The following is a 16591-nucleotide window of genomic DNA, read 5'->3' on the forward strand; positions in this document are numbered from 1 at the left end:
ACTTGGAATAGGACATATCATTATGGAAAATGTTTAAATGTGACTGATGCTTTTAGAAGGCATTTTGTAGCATCCTACACAACAGATTCCACAACTCAGCTTAATCTTCAGACACCCAATTGTGCCAGGGTCAGCAGAACAGAAAATTCTATTTATCAAAAACTGAATTTCCTGTTTAAAAGTAAACACCACCTTCGATAGCAAAGCTCTTTAAGCTCCTTCCACACGAACTACTGTATTTGGCTTTTACTGAAACTACCAGTAAACTCCACTATCACTCTGATTTAGGAAATCACAACATTTTCGGTGTGCACAAGTTCCAATGTGACCTTGCAATGTGAACACTCTGTATACCACAGCAGTGGCTCCCAGGGGAACAGCTGAGCAGCTGTCACGTTTCCCGGCAGAACAGGGTGTAACATTCTTTTGCTCACCAAGTTTATTTAATGGCACACTCCAACTCTCAGGGCATGCAGTTGGCTGAAAACTTCAACCATTTCCATTCACAGTTTGAAATTTTTTTTTTTACCCATTTTAATCTCTTAACAATAAACAAAAACACACTATTTTATACTATTTGGGTCAAATTAATTTTATTATGCTCCATGATGAATTGCCACCAGTGCAACATCCTATTCACTATACATTTAAAAAAAAAATAAAATTCACATACTAAACAAAATTTCAGTTGATAAATGGAAATGAATGATTGAAAGTCTTTATGAATCTCATACATACAATATGTGGCTAGCTGAAATTGTCTATCACATAGCGTTTAAATATAAAAAGCCTCATGCTAGTTTGTTAAACGCGAAGGCTATCAGACAATCATTTAGCTGGAGTGCATGTGGGAAGCTCTCAGACGACGCACAGGTATAGTGCTGTCCACGGTGCGAGGTGGTGGAGGACTGAAAACATGCAACCTTTACATCTAAAGTGGATTTAGTCTTCATGCCTGGACTGAATCCCACAGCTGCTGTGTTTCAACCAGTATTAATTTAGACTTTGTGCAACAACAAAAGTCTTTTTTTTTTTTCCCCTTTAAGAAGAAAGAATAAACTCAATTACCATTGGCAAATTTTATACCCATCTTACATGTTTAGAACTGTTTCCAATCCTCTGCTCAGAGCAGCTCCTGATAAATCTTTATCATAACAAAGTTAGCTAGAAAACCCTGCATTCCTTGCTCCAAAGTGAACAGATATCTTAAACTGGCATTAAAGACATTTCTAAGATATTGTAAAAAATTTATATAATGTCTAGAAGAAAGAAACAAAAAGGAAAATGATCAATATTACTTAAAATAATTAAAATGCTCTATTTACCATTTGCACAAATTCCTAATTTTATTGGTTAGTTGTTGTCCAGTCTCATCCACACCAGACCCACAGAGATTAAGCCACAATTAAAAAAAAAAAAGTAAGCAGAAAAAGGTTTTTAGCAGCAGAGGGCACTGTTTTTTGCAAGAAACAAAAAGTCTAGAATCTTTCCCATGAGCTTAAATTATTCCTGCAAGGTAGGTAACATTCTCTGAATAACTTAACTATTGTACTGCACCACTTACTGCTTTCAGCAACAAAACCTTTTAAATTATTTCTCATGATAACTAGATGCATGATCACTAGAGATTATGTGATAACTGGTTAAAATTCAAGCCACATCTTGCAGGTCCAGCCTGTCAAGATCATGCCAATAACTAGATTTTGGTCGGTACAATTATAGAGAGCTTAATTTTTAGTCAGATATTGTGACTACAGTAATGAAATACATTTGGAACTACATTCTGTATATGACTCAATGTGAGAAAAATAGGTGTCTGTATTTAAATCAGATCATTTTTCTACCTAAAATTTAAAGTAGGCAGGTATGATAATTAATGCTATATATATGAAACAATCACCCTTAGGCATACTAGTGTACTGTAGAGAGGCAAGGAAACCCTAATTTTAACACATCATGTAGTATATATAACAAATGTGCAGGTTGTAAAGTTTTATTTTTGCTTTTTTAAAATCTATCATTTGGTTTTGTGTTCCAAGAAACTTGACATTGGGACCATCAATCTTTTAAGAAAAAGGTAACCCTTCACCTGACATTTGACAAAAACCTTGAGAAATTATCAAAATTAAAAAAAAAAAACAAAAAAAAAAACACCCAGCATATTATAGTTTCACTATTACAGGGTATACCTTTGCCAACTAGGTAAGACTTCTATGGTTGTTATTTCTGAATATCTCAATCCATACAGACTGCAAAATAAAAATACTTAATCCCACCTCATTTTTATAATGTTCTGATTTTATAGTATATTTAACCAAATACCACAATGTATAGAGCCTCCTTCAGTTCATGTAGTATGGAATTATCTCTAAGATCCCCTAAACTTTAACCTCTTAACTTTTCTTTCAGAATAATACCAAAAATACTTTTTAAAAATTTTTGCCAAAAAGAGCCTGCCACATTTACTATAACACAAAAATAACCTCAGTCAAGTAAGGTATGCAAGGGCTCCTTATGATTCCAGCCTCCAAATACCAGATCTGTACAACAATAGGCAATATTGCTGTAAGAGGTGTGTTTTCCCGACTAGCATCTCTGTAGTGATTTTACGTAGAGCATATTGCTAAAATTTGAGAACCGGCATCAGTGTAGTGATGTCTAGAGAAATGTGCAATGTATCAGTTTCAACATTCATGTGGCATGTGTTCAAAAAGAAGGGGCTAAATAAACTAAGGTTTGCATCACTTAAAAAAGAATGTAGTGCTATACTAGATTTTAATAAGAAAATTTAGGTACAGAAAAAGTAGGGTATGAAAATAGTGTTTTCCTTCTGGCATTATAACTAAATTACATTAAGGTTTTTGTCAGTCTCACATATAATATTTAAACTCCCTTGTTGATGGAATGAAAAACACTCACAAATCAAGTGAGCATCCTGGTGTAAACGTGCACACAGTCACAGGGAGTAGCTTTGCAGAGGATTATGACAAACCCTTACAGATTAAATGAGGTATTGCACAGATTAATAAAAAAAAAGCAAAAAGGCAACAAAAATATACAGCAAATTGGTAGAACATTTACATGATAATTTTACAGAATCCATAGACAGAAAGTAGTGTTTAGTATTTCACCTTAAAAATATATATATATAATATATAGATCAGTCTTCCCATTCATCATCATCCTCAAAATCTTCATCATCATCTTCATCCTCATCTTCATCTAGAAGAGAATCAGTAAGGCAATTAAAACATGCACATAAATAAAATGACATTACATAATTCTTGCTATTCAACTTCTAAAATACAACCTGGAGGAATCCAGTTACTAAAATGGTTTAAAATGAATCAATAAAATAACATCTAAAGAGTATTTGATTGTGAGCTGAAGATTAGAACAGGGGTAAGAAGACTTGGATTCTAGTTCCTTAATCTCTATGGAACCAGTTTCAACCTGTGCTTCCTTATGTGTAAAATCACATGAGTTGATCTCTCTGAATCAACAGGGCTTCCCTGGTGGCTCAGACGGTAAAGAATCTATCTGACCACAATGTAGGAGACCCGGTTCAATCCCTGGGTTGGGAAGATCCCCTGGAGAAGTAAATGGTTACCCATTCTAGTATTCTTTCCTGGAGAATTCCATGCAGGGGGGAGCCTGGTGGGTTACAGTCCATGGGGTTGCAAAGAATCAGACTGGGCAACTAAAACTTCACTTTCTCTGAATCAACACACATATCAAAAGAAAAGCTGTAAAAAAAATATACTTGCACATTGTTTAGCTGATTTCAGTTATAATTCCAGTGACAGGTAGGAACCGCATCAGCACTAAGCCATAAAGGAAACAGAGTAGGCACGCCAACCTTTTCTACCCTGATTCTCTCTTGAACCCACTGGCACTGCTCTTTCCCAGTCACCAAGGACCTACTATCACTAAAAGTGAACTTGAACATGCAAGTCACTCAGTCGTGTCCAACTCTTTGCGACCCCATGTACTATACAGTCCATGGAATTCTCCAGGTCAGAATACTGGAGTGGGTAGCCTTTCCCTTCTCCTAAAGCTAAAGCTCAATTCTCTGTTCTCAGTTTTGTGACCCATCACACCCATCTGACCCAGATGATCATCCCACCCTCCTTTCAGCTTCTTCCCCTGACTTCTAAGATACCACATTCGCCAGTCCCCCTGATTCTATTAGACTTCCTGTTCTCTGTTTATACCCACTTCTTTGATGATCTCATCCAGTTCCGTGCCTTTAAATACCATGTACTTAATGACACGCAGATTTATATTAACCATTCACATCTCTCCCCTGAATCTGACTCATAACCAAATGCCTACTCAACAGCTAGTTTTAAATTTTTAGTATTTCAAATTTAATATGTAGAATCAAATTCCTATCTTTCCTTTCAAACTTGCTTCTCCTAAATCTTTCTCCATTCTATTAATAAAAATTTCACTCTTTCAGTTGCTCAGGTCAAAAACCTCAGACTCATCCATCACTCCTTTTTTCCCAAACCTTGTTTTCAATCTATCAACAAACCCAATGTTATCCACATTCAAAGTATAACTAGTATCCAACCACTTCTCAGGAGCTACCAATCTGATTCAAACCTGCATCATCTCCTGCCTGGATCACTGCCACTCATTACTCTGCTAAGAACCTTCCAGTGGCTTCCCACCACATTCATGGCCTCCAAAGCCTTACTCTTGGCTTCCTGCCACCTCTCATACTACTTCCTTATTCTTCTTTCTCTTTCTTCCTTATTCTTCTTCTTGTTCCACCCCTACTGACCTTGGAACCGTTCCTCAGGGAGTTTGTACTGGCTGTACATACTTTCCTGTTTTCTACATGGTTTACTCCCTGAACTCCTTTCAGTCTTTTTTCAAATGACATCTTACGTAAGCCTCATTATCCTATGATAAATGAAATTCTCTCTCACAGTCTGTTAGTCTTTTCCTTTTTCTACTTACTTTCTGTCCTTAGTACATATCACTATTTAAAGTACATATTTTCTAATTTGTTTTATTTATTGTCTCTCTCTTTCTCACTGGAACGCATGATCCATAAAGGCAGGGGTTTTTCTTTTTTTCTTAGTATCTCACAATAAATACTTGTGGACTGAACTAGCCTATTCTATCTTTTTAGCACAGTACAGAAATAAAAATGCCTATTTAAGGAAAACAAATGTTGCCAAAGGATCTTAGACATCCACATCCTTAAGGGGAAATAAACAGAAGGAAAACAACATTTACTGAGCACCTACTATGTGCACCTACCAGCAACCTGCTGGTTATTTGCGTAATAATTTGCTGTTCATATCAATCATCTGATTTATGAATTCTCTCCATGTAACAAACTGGAGAACTGAGGTCCACCACAGAGAATAAATAATAGATTTAATAAGAACAAAGATCTGCTTCTAGTACATCATGCTCTTCAGTAAATCTCAACCACTACTGCAGCAAAACCCATATTCTTTCTTTTAAAAAGGACCCTCATTTAACAGTGGTGTGCATATGTTTAATAACCACAAGTACAAACTACCTTAGTCAAATAATGTTTTGGGAAAAACAAAAAAGAGGAAACAAAAAACTAGGGTTCTTTAGCAAACCCCAGAAACAATATAATTAATCTCATTTCTCAGTCCCAATTCTTACAAATCAGGGAAACCTACATTTCTTAAGTCACAAGAATGTCTCAGGAATGAGATACAGGAATGCCAAGTCTTTTTTTCAGGAGTTGTTTACCAGGCATTCTATTAATACTTCTAGTTTGGGAAACAAAACTGCCATTTTTGCCAAAATTGTTCTTCCAGTTTATGGTTATGACATGGCACCCATTAAGCTTCAAACAGACCAGTCACAGTGACAACTTCTTAAAATATGTCTGAGAACCTAAATCAATAAGTTATTCAATAGCAGGAATAAAATCTAAAAAAGACTGTGTGATAGAATAAAAAGAGAAACAGAACTTCAAATATTCAAAGTTATTAACTATATGTACACACATGCAAACATACCTGAAGAATGAATGGCTTTGCTCCTCTTCTGCATCACTTCCATTAATGCACCTACAATTCCTGAAGTGGGTGCAGGTGCTGGTGGTGTAGACTCTGGCGCATCAGTTACCTTGGAAAGGAAAGTTAGTAAAACTGAGTAATACATCCTTAGCAAAAAGTCTCTCTCTCCAGAAAATCTTTCTCTCTCACAATCACTTCATTATTTTAAAAGAAAATAAAACCCAAAAAGCAATCAAGCCCAGGATAGGATTAACTGAATTAAGAAAAAAAACAAAAAAACAAAATTGCTGCTTTAAAAGACTTATGCAAGATAGATTTCCCATTCTTAATGTATAGGCCATCAACAGATTTCCAATTTTAGATTAAAAATCAAACTTTGTGCTACTTGCCCTTGAAGTTGGGTTATTTCTGTTCATTCTAACACACAAAATCTTGGTTGATAAGAAACTTTAAAACAGTTATCAAAGGATATTGTTTTATAAAACTGAGGACATATTTAGATTCCTAGAGTTACTAGGTGAGAAGCACATCTTTAAGATATCTAAGAGCATTTAAAAAGACTTATATTGTCCTGAAAAATTCAGCTTTGCTAATAAGCTTTATAATTTTAAATATTATATTTAATATAAGGTTATAATATAAATATATATAATAGACAATATATATACTGTAATTAAAAATGAACCTTCCTTCTCATGTATGTGAAACTTCTCTTTAAGGAGATTAGATGAGTAGCCTTCAAAATGTACCTCACAAGGCAACTAACTTTCCCCAACTAAAGTACAGTTTAGTTTACCTAACACAAACTACATTTGGGGGAAAAAAATCAATATTAAAGGGTCTCATTAAAGAGACTCACAGACTTAGAAAATGAACTTATGGATGCTTGGGGACATGATGGTTAGAGACTCTGGGAAGGTCATGTACACACTGCTATATTTAAAATGGATAATCAACAAAGACCTATTTGTATAGCACATGAAACTCTGCTCAATGTTATGTGCCGGCCTGGATGGGAGCAGGGCTTGGGGGAGAATGGATATATGTATAAGCATGGCTGAGTCCCTTCATTGTTCATCTGAAACTACTACAACATTGTTAATCAACTATACCCCAATACAAAATAAATTTTTTTTTTAAAAAAAGCTCTATCAATAAAAGGGTCTCATTAAAACAGAAAAAAGGGATCTTATTAAAATCTAATTTCTATATTAAATAATCCCTGATTTCAACACTCCTGACTCTTTCCAACCCCACGGACTGTACAGTCCATGGAATTCTCCAGGACAGAACTGGAGTGGGTAGCCTTTTCCTTCTCCAGCGGATCTCCCCAACCCAGGGATCAAACCCAGGTCTTCCACATTGCAGGCAGATTTTTTTTACCAGCTGAGTCACAAGGGAAGCCCCATTAAAAAAGAGTCTACAGGAAATCTGTAGAAACTAAGGGAAAAAAAACACAATTTAGAAAGTACTACTCTCTGTACCCTTTGATTAAAATGAGTAGTCCTTTATACAAAATACTCATTTTGTTAATTTTGTCCCTGAGAGTATTCACAGAAAAGTATGTTATTGGTATAATTAAAAATGAAATAGCACAGCTATACTAAATAATTACACACACATACACATAGCTACCCTTGAATAACATGAGTTTGAATTGCATGGGTCCATTTATATGCAGATTTTTTTCAATAAATATATTGGGACATTTTTATAAAGATCTTCTACATCTGAAAAAACAGATGAATCACATTGCCCAAATACATGAAAAAATTAAGAAAAAGTCAGACATGTCACGAATGCATAAAACATATGTATAAAACATATGCATAAAACAGGTCTACTTTACCAGTTACTACCATAAAGTATACACAAATCTATCGTAAGAAGTTAGAATTTATTAAAGCTTATGCACACACAGGGACTTCGGGAAATCCTACATACATGGCACCATTCCCTGTTAACCGAAATGTAAACAAGTGTAAAGATGAAGTTTTAAATCATAACTGCGTAAGATTAATTGCAGTGCACACTGTACTATTGGCCTAATTTTGTAGATACCTTCTGTTGCTAGTTCAGTGAGCCAAGCATGAGTATCTACTTGAAACTCCCTGTGATTCTACTAGTATGAGCAGTTTGTCTCCCCAGTAAATTGTGCATCACAGTAAAAAGTGATCTCCTGCAGTTCTCATGTATCTTCATGCAGTTAGGTGTAGGAGACCAACCCCTCCTTTTCCTCCTCCTCCTCCTCAGCCTACTCGGTGTGAAGACAACAATGAGGAAGACCTTTGTGATGATCCACTTCCACTTAAGAAGTGGAAGTAATCATCATGCCATCATCATGCAGAGTTCCAAAGAACAGCAGAGATAAGAAAGCCTTCCTCAGTGATCAATGCAAAGAAATAGAGGACAACATAGAATGGGAAAGACTAGAGATCTCTTCAAGAAAATCAGAGATACCAAGGGAACTTTTCATGCAAAGATGGGCACAATCAAGGACAGAAATGGTAGGGACCTAACAGAAGCAAAAGATACTAAGAACAGGTGGCAAGAATACACAGAAGAACTATACGAAAAAGATCTTAATGACCCAGATAACCACAATGGTGTGATCACTCACCTAGAGCCAGACATCCTGGAATGCAAAGGCAAGTGGGCCTTAGGAAGCATCACTACAAAAAAAGCTGGTGGGGGTGATGGAATTCCACTTGAGCTATTTTAAATCCTAAAAGATAATGCTGTGAAAGTACTGAACTCAAGATCCCAACAAATTGGAAAATTCAGCAGTGGCCACAGGACTGGAAAAGATCAGTTTTCATTCCAATCCTAAACAGAGGCAAAGACAAAGAATGCTCAAACTACTGCACAATTGCACTCATATCACATACTAGCAAAGTAATGCTCAAAATTCTCAAAGCCAGGCTTCAACAGTACATGAACTGGATGATGAAGACTGATGATGAAGCTGAAACTTCAATACTTTGACCAGTGAACTTGCAGATGTTCAAGCTGGATTTAGAAAATGCAGAGGAACCAGAGATCAAACTGCCAACATCTGTTGGATCATCGAAAAAGCAAGAGAGTTCCAGAAAAACATCTACTTCTGTTTTATTGACTACGCCAAAGCCACTGACTGTGTGTATCACAACAACTGTGGAAAATTCTTAAAGAGATGGGAATACCAGACCACCTGACCTGCCTCCTGAGAAATCTGTATGCAGATCAAGAAGCAACTGTTAGACCTGGACATGGAACAACAGACTGGCTTCACATCGGGAAAGGAGTATGTCAAAGTTGTACATTGTCACCCTGCTTATTTAACTTACATGCAGAGTACATCATCCAAAATGCAGGGCTGGATAAATCACAAGCTGGGATCAAGATTGCAAGATGACACCACCCTTATGGCAGAAAGTGAAGAAGAACTAAAGAGCCTCTTGATGAAAGTGAAAGAGGAGAGTGAAAAAGCTGGCTTAAAACTCAACATTCAAAAAACGAAGATCATGGCATCTGGTCCCATAACTTCATGGCAAACAGATGTGGAAACAATGGAAACAGTGACAGATTTTATTTTGGGGGGCTCCAAATCACTGCAAATAGTGATTGCAGCCACGAAATTAACGCCTGCTCCTTGGAAGAAAAGCTATGACCAACCTAGACAGCACATTAAAAAGCAGAGACATTACTTTGTCAACAAAGGTCCGTCTAGTCAAAGCTATTGTTTTTCCAGGAGTCACGTATGGATGTGAGAGTTGGACTATAAAGAAAGCTGAGCGCAGAAGAATTGATGCTTTTGAACCGTGGTGTTGGGGAAGACTACTAAGTCCCTTGGACAGCAAGGAGATCAAACCAATCAATCCTAAAGGAAATCAGTCCTGAATATTCACTGGAAAGACTGATGATGAAGCTGAAACTTCAATACTTTGACCAGCTGATGCGAAGAACTGACTCATTGGAAAAGACCCTGATGCTGGGAAAGATTAAAGACAGGAGGAAAAGGGGATGACAGAGGATGAGATAGTTGGATGGCATCACCAACTCGATGGATGTGAGTTGAGCAAGCTCCGGGAGTTGGGGATGGACAGGAAGCCTGGCGTGCCACACTCCATGGGGTCGCAAAGAGTTGGACTGAGTGACTGAACTGAACTGATCATGCTATACAGTTAATAAGATAAACTTATCTGTTGTGTAAGTGTGTCTTTTTGTGAAAATCTAATAACTACATGGCGAGAACCGTATATTTTTGTATCAACATTGCCTAAGTATTCATCATGTAGAACACAGTGTACATGATTGAATTATATCACCATACGGTACGCCTCTTTCATAACTGGAGAAACTGTGTAGCTGCCTATCATCACAAGTAAGTGGTTTTGAAAAAAACAACAATAATGTTTCTAACACAGTATTAAGAATATGACTGTAATAATATATGCCATAAAAATTTCATAATGATTCATTCATTAGTATGTAGGTTAGCTATTGTGAAGCAATAATATTGAATATACTAGGCTACCATAAAGCAATCATTATCAACGTATGAATTGTTATACCTGTAAATAACTATAAATTTCTCATATTTTCATTTTCAATGTCTAGTGTATTACATATAACATCTAGCATTATATAAGAATATATATATATAAAAGAATATTGACCAATACTGACATAGGTACTAACAGACTATTCATCTTGTGAGCAGATGATGTAAAGTTATAGTATCAATAAATCCAATTCAGTACTGTAAATGTATTTTCTCTTCCTTATGATTTTCTTAACATTTCTCTTCTCTAGCTTACTATAAGAATATAGGACATAGTATAATATATATAAAACATACAAAATATGTTAATCTTTATGTTATTGCAAGGCTTCCAGATAACAACAGGCCATTAGTAATTAAACTTTGGGGAAGTCAAAAGTTATACACACATCTGACTGCTCAGAGGGCTGGTACACATAACTCCCCTGCTATCCAAGGGTCAACTTATGTATCTGACATTCTAAAGGGTACGGCCCCATTAAAATCTGCTCTTCATCTGGGCTGTGGTCATTTTGACAATAATTCTGCCCGTTAACAACTATTCAAAGTTCCTAAGAAACCTTTAGTCAGAAGTAAATGGGAAGAGGGAACAGTTGATTGTTTAGAGGCTGATCTAAGTATCTTTCTGGATATATGTTAAGAAAAGATCTAAACACATTTTAAAGACCAGAAGTTTCTTAAATCTGTACTATGCTAATGTTTAAATGCCTTCATTCAATTACTTGTGTTCCTGATCTGTCATTTCCTTCCTAGACAGTTTATAGGATTTAGAAAGTTATAATTCTCTACATGCTAAAAAATAATTTTCCATTAAAAATCTCCTTCTTTCAGCTCCATTTACTTCATAGAAAAAGCTATCAATTGTAACTGTCTGAAGTCCTGCAGAAAAGTGTTCCTCCAAGAACTGAGAAACCACATATAAAGGCCTGGAGGAAGCGTATGAATGTTAGGAAGCTTAGGCTTCAGGTCAGGGGTCAGGAAACTACTGCATGGGCCAACTTATAACTTTCTTAAAGCTAAGAATGATTTTTACACTTTTAAATGGTTGAAAGAAAACAAAAATGAAAGAAGAATATTTGTGATATGTGCAAATTATATGAAATTCAAATTTCAGTGTCCATAAATACAGCTTCATAGAACACAACCATGTCCATTCATTTATGTGCTGTCTATGGTCGCTTTCAGAACATGTACAGCTGTTGCATCTGTGGTATAACAGCAGAGCTGAGCAGCTGTAACATACTATATGCGTTTGCAAGCCTAAAATGTTTACTATCTAGGCCTTTAAAGAAAAAAGTTTGGTAACCTCTGCTCTAAGTGAAAGTGAAGTCGCTCAGTCATGTCTGACTCTTTGCGACCCCATGGACTGCAGCATACAAGGCTTCTCTGTCCATGGGATTTTCCAGGAAAGGGTCCTGGAATGGGTTGCCATTTCCTTCTCCAGAGGATCTTCACAACCCAGGGATCAAACCTGGTTCTCTCACACTGCAGGCAGACGCTTTACCCTCTGAGCCACCAGGGAAGCCCTGTTCTAGAAGAAGGTTAAATGATGACCTCATCGAACTCAGAGAATTCAAAGTTATCTGCCATCACTACAGAAATTCTTTCAATTCTCTGTGGAGTCTGATTCTCTACTAATCTAAATTTCAGACACTGAAACTTTAAAATCTAGTTTAGTTTTCATAAAGTTAATGGTCTGACTTTACCAAAATGATTATGATTGGTTTCAACATGGCTACTTTTACTTCTGTGTAGTTTAATAAAGATTTTTCTCTCAATTAAATTTTATTCAAAAGTCTAGAACAATGAATTTCGAACACAGTGCAATATTCTCTTTATGAAGTTATATAATAGGTAAGCTAAAACTATGGTGATAGAAATCAGATCGGTGATTCTTTTCAAGAAGGGAGAAAGGCATGAGGGAACTTTTTGGGGTGGTATTTTGATACAGAAATATAGGTTATACAGGTAAAGGTATAAATGTGTGCATTTTATGGTATTAAAAATATCAGAAATTCATAGGGTTAAAAAAATACCAAGAGAAAAAGTAAAGAAATATTTCTTTCCAAAGACGTCTTATAATACTTTAAAATTCCATGAAGACAGGTAGTCTAGATTGAAAAGAATGGATTACTTACAGATTTCAGTTGAATACCCTGTCGTATCTGGTCTAAAAGTGCATCCCTTCCGGAGCAGGACACCGGCCGACTGTTCTGTTCCACTTTTTTTAGCTGAGCACCCTCTCTAATTTGATCTAAAAGAGCTGCTTTGTTTCCTGCAGGAGTTGGAACTTGGTGGTCACCATCAGAAGGGAGGCCAGGGGGAGGTGGTGGCCCTGGTGGCGGTGGAGGCGGAGGTGGTGGGGGTGGTACCACTGACCCGCTCACTGATAGAGGTGGAGGCGGTGGTGGAGGCCCTGAAGGTGCTGAGGAGGGAAGAGCTGGAAGTGGAGGAGGGTACATCCTGTTTGGCGGTGGTGGAGGGACTCCTACACCTGGCCTGGATGGAGGCGGTGGTGGCGGTGCAGCTGTGGGAGCTCTTGAAGGTGGTGGAGGAGGAGCCCCTCTTCCTCTGGCAGGAGGGGGAGGAGGGCCCGAGCTATGTGGAGGTGGGGGAGGAGGAGGTGGACCTCCCCTTGATGGTGGTGGAGGTGGTGGTGCTGAAATACAAACAGAAAAAAAGAAAGCATGCTTTTTTCCCCCCACAAACATTATACTGAAAAAACAACATATTTCAACATGTATTAAAATAGTATGAGGAAAAAAAGGCCCCATCTTTGTATTTTATTTTACAAGGCTATCTGAGCAAAGATGGTATCTTATAATTCTTATGATATCTTATAATTCAGAATAATTTGGGAATCCTCAGCCTAAAGATCACTTTCCTGGTCTTGAAAAAATATTCACTAAAGTAGTAGAATTTAGTTGTTAGAAATCAGCACCACTTCTCAAGGTAATGGAATAAACACATTTTTATAAAATAATAATAAAACTGTAACAATGAAATTAAACATTTTGGTCAATTAGTATCATTTTACATTTTAATAAAAATTAACGGTTACTTTTCCTCTTTAAAGAATCTAGTTAGCTGTTCTATACAGTTAATTTACATTCAGAATTAAATAGCTAATGTAGTATAATCTATTAGAATTTATTCAAGCTAAATTATTAATCTGAGCTAAACTCAAATACTTTTTCTTTTAAAATGTAAACCTTTGTCATCTAACTTATATTTGTAATTTATAATGTCCTCTATTTTTGTGTTTATAGGATATATATAATAAATATATAATATAGTGATAGATATAGTGTAATTCTAGTAACGGCAGTAAGGGAGGCGGGTTGCTCAGCTGAAATGTTCAACTACTTATTCAGGAGATATTAACAAATTTACTGAAAATTTCTAAACACTGTAAAATTCAAGTTAGTAGTAAAATAGTAACATTACTCTGGTAGTAATAATATATACATTCTTATTTTACTAAAGGTAAAGTGTAAGTTAAAATGGAGAAATTCAAAGTATAAATTTATTACATTTCCAGAGGCATGATTTTACCAAGAGCATATACAAATTTACAGAATAATAAACATCATTTTTTCATTAAAGAGTAGGAAAAAAAAATAACTTTTTTTTTAAAGGAATAAAGCTATTTATATTTACTGGTACAAACTAATATATTCCTGATGGATAATTCTACAGTCTATACAAATACCCACCTTAATTTCAAATAATAGGATTAGATGCTCAAAAATGCAATGATATCAAGAGGAAAAAAAAAACCCTCACTTCAAAGGAAAGTCAAACATTTTCTGATTTCATTTGAGACAATCATGGGAAATATGCTATAAAATATGCTATAAAATGTAGTCATAAACATGAGATGAAAAAGACAGTAAAGCAAGGCTCACAAGGGGATTGTCTCCTGATACAGAGACTTTTAAAACTGGAAACATGGAGCAGCAAACAGGAGAGTCATCCTACTTGGATACAAGCCACCCCTGAGGGAAGTGCCCATGATTTACACTCAAGGCATGCTGCTGCTGCAGCTAAGGTTCACCCAATTTTCTCACCAGATCCAAAGCAAGAAGACAAACTTGCTAAGACCAGTCTTTTTCCAACATATTTTGTAATAACAGTAAAACCAAGAGGACATGGTATATGTACATTATGTATACTCCCTGAATAAGAGAGTACATCAAATCCTCCAAGCAGATACAAAGATTTCATTTTAATCAATTTAAGACTTGCATTTCAAAAAGCAATGATATTACCTGAACTAGTATTTTTTATGATTTAATTGTTTGCTAATCAAGAGGAAAAGGACTCACTCTATTCTACTACAAAAACTGTATTGTTAGTCAATCATTTCCTGTGGTTTTGCTAAGGACTCTGGAACCATAATCTTCTATATACAATGAAGAATCTCTTCAGTAGAGAGAATAAAGTTCTTTTGAACTGGGAGTAAGCACACTGATTGGAATAATTTGGGATTCAGCTAATAATCATTCAGAGAGACACTAAATTACTGCTCAGGCAAGGGGAGAGCGTTAATTTATAGTGAATAAATTATCAAGTTCAGCATTTCTATTCTCTGAAAAGTGACTGCAAATATCTCTATATGTTCATGAGGAAAACATCTATTACCACCTTTCCATTTTTATAATCTGTACTATGACAACATAAAAAGGAAAGTATGCCAAAGATATGCTGTATCCGAAGGGAAAAACATGAAGGAATTAGGACAGGAGAAGAGGGAAGAGATGGCACAACATTAGCTAGGTTCACGTGCACAAAAATGTCTACTGGGCAGACACCACACACCACTATGAGAAAGTCTGAAGGCCTATAGGTTTTCAAAACTCTGAGTCACCACAAACACCAGATTCCGAATGACAGTGATAGTTCTCAGATATTTAATTAGTATATAAAAAGCATGACACAAAAGTTACAACAAATCAAACTGTTCTTACTATCAAAGCTTAGTGAGAAAGGAAGAAAGACTGAAGCTTCCAGAAAAAAACTTCATCTTGATGGTACTCTGTAACGAAAAGCTGATATACTTAAAAATAATTATTTCAGATCAAATTAAGAGTAACCAATAGATAACTCTAGATATTTGATGTTTAAGGGAATTATAAGCAGAAATTATAAAACAATATAAATAAATTAATATTTAAAAGAAATGTGTTACAGAATTCAGGAAACACTTTGAAGAAATGCTCTCATGCACTCTCATCAGGATTAAGCAAACCAGGCATATATTATTCAATACAGATTTAAATCTATGGGAATACTGACAACTCCCTGAGTTGTCCTTTACCCAACTGCATGTTTATGTTTAGTCCTCCACACTTAGAGTTCAACATTCAGAAAACTAAGATCATGACATCCAGTCCCATCACTTCATGGCAAATAGATGGGGAAACAGTGGACACAGTGTCAGACTTTATTTTTCTGGGCTCCAAAATCACTGCAGATGGTGATTGTACCCATGAGATTAAAAGACACTTACTCCTTGGAAGAAAAGTTATGACCAACCTAGACAGCATATTAAAAAGCAGAGACATTACTTTGTCAACAAAGGTCTCTCTAGTCAAGGCTATGGTTTTTCCAGTGGTCATGTATGGATTTGAGAGTTGGACTGTGAAGAAAGCTGAGTGCCGAAGAATGGATGCTTTTGAACTGTGGTGTTGGAGGAGACTCTTGAGAGTTCCCTGGACTGCAGGGAGATCCAACCAGTCCATCCTAAAGGAGATCAGTCCTGGGTGTTCATTGGAAGGACTGATGTTGAAGCTGAAACTCCAATACTTTGGCCACCTGATGCAAAGAGCTGACTCATTTGAAAAGACCCTGATGCTGGGAAAGATTGAGGGCAGGAGGAGAAGGGGATGACAGAGGATGAGATGGTTGGATGGCATCACTGACTCGATGGACATGGGTTTGGGTAGACTCTGGGAGTTGGTGATGGACAGGGAGGCCTGGCGTGCTGTGAGGTTCATGGGGTCGCAAAGAGTCAGACACAACTGAGCGA

General features: G+C 36.4%; 1 protein-coding gene across 1 annotated transcript in view; it reads right to left on the reverse strand.

Moving 5' to 3' along the window:
* Positions 1–544: 544 nt before the first annotated feature.
* The window catches only part of WASL (WASP like actin nucleation promoting factor), an 84864-nt gene continuing 68817 nt past the window's right edge, over positions 545–16591 (reverse strand). The window contains exons 9-11 of the mRNA XM_055421201.2: positions 12699–13219; positions 6018–6126; positions 545–3222 (exon numbers count right to left, since the gene is read on the reverse strand). Of these exons, the coding sequence (XP_055277176.1) occupies positions 3161–3222; positions 6018–6126; positions 12699–13219 (692 nt within the window). The 3' untranslated portion in view covers positions 545–3160. The remainder of the gene's footprint in view (positions 3223–6017; positions 6127–12698; positions 13220–16591) is intronic.

Source organism: Moschus berezovskii, chromosome 3 (assembly GCF_049115385.1).
Source record: "Moschus berezovskii isolate FMDL1 chromosome 3, NW_MosBer_1.0, whole genome shotgun sequence".
Classification (NCBI taxonomy): domain Eukaryota; kingdom Metazoa; phylum Chordata; class Mammalia; order Artiodactyla; family Moschidae; genus Moschus; species Moschus berezovskii.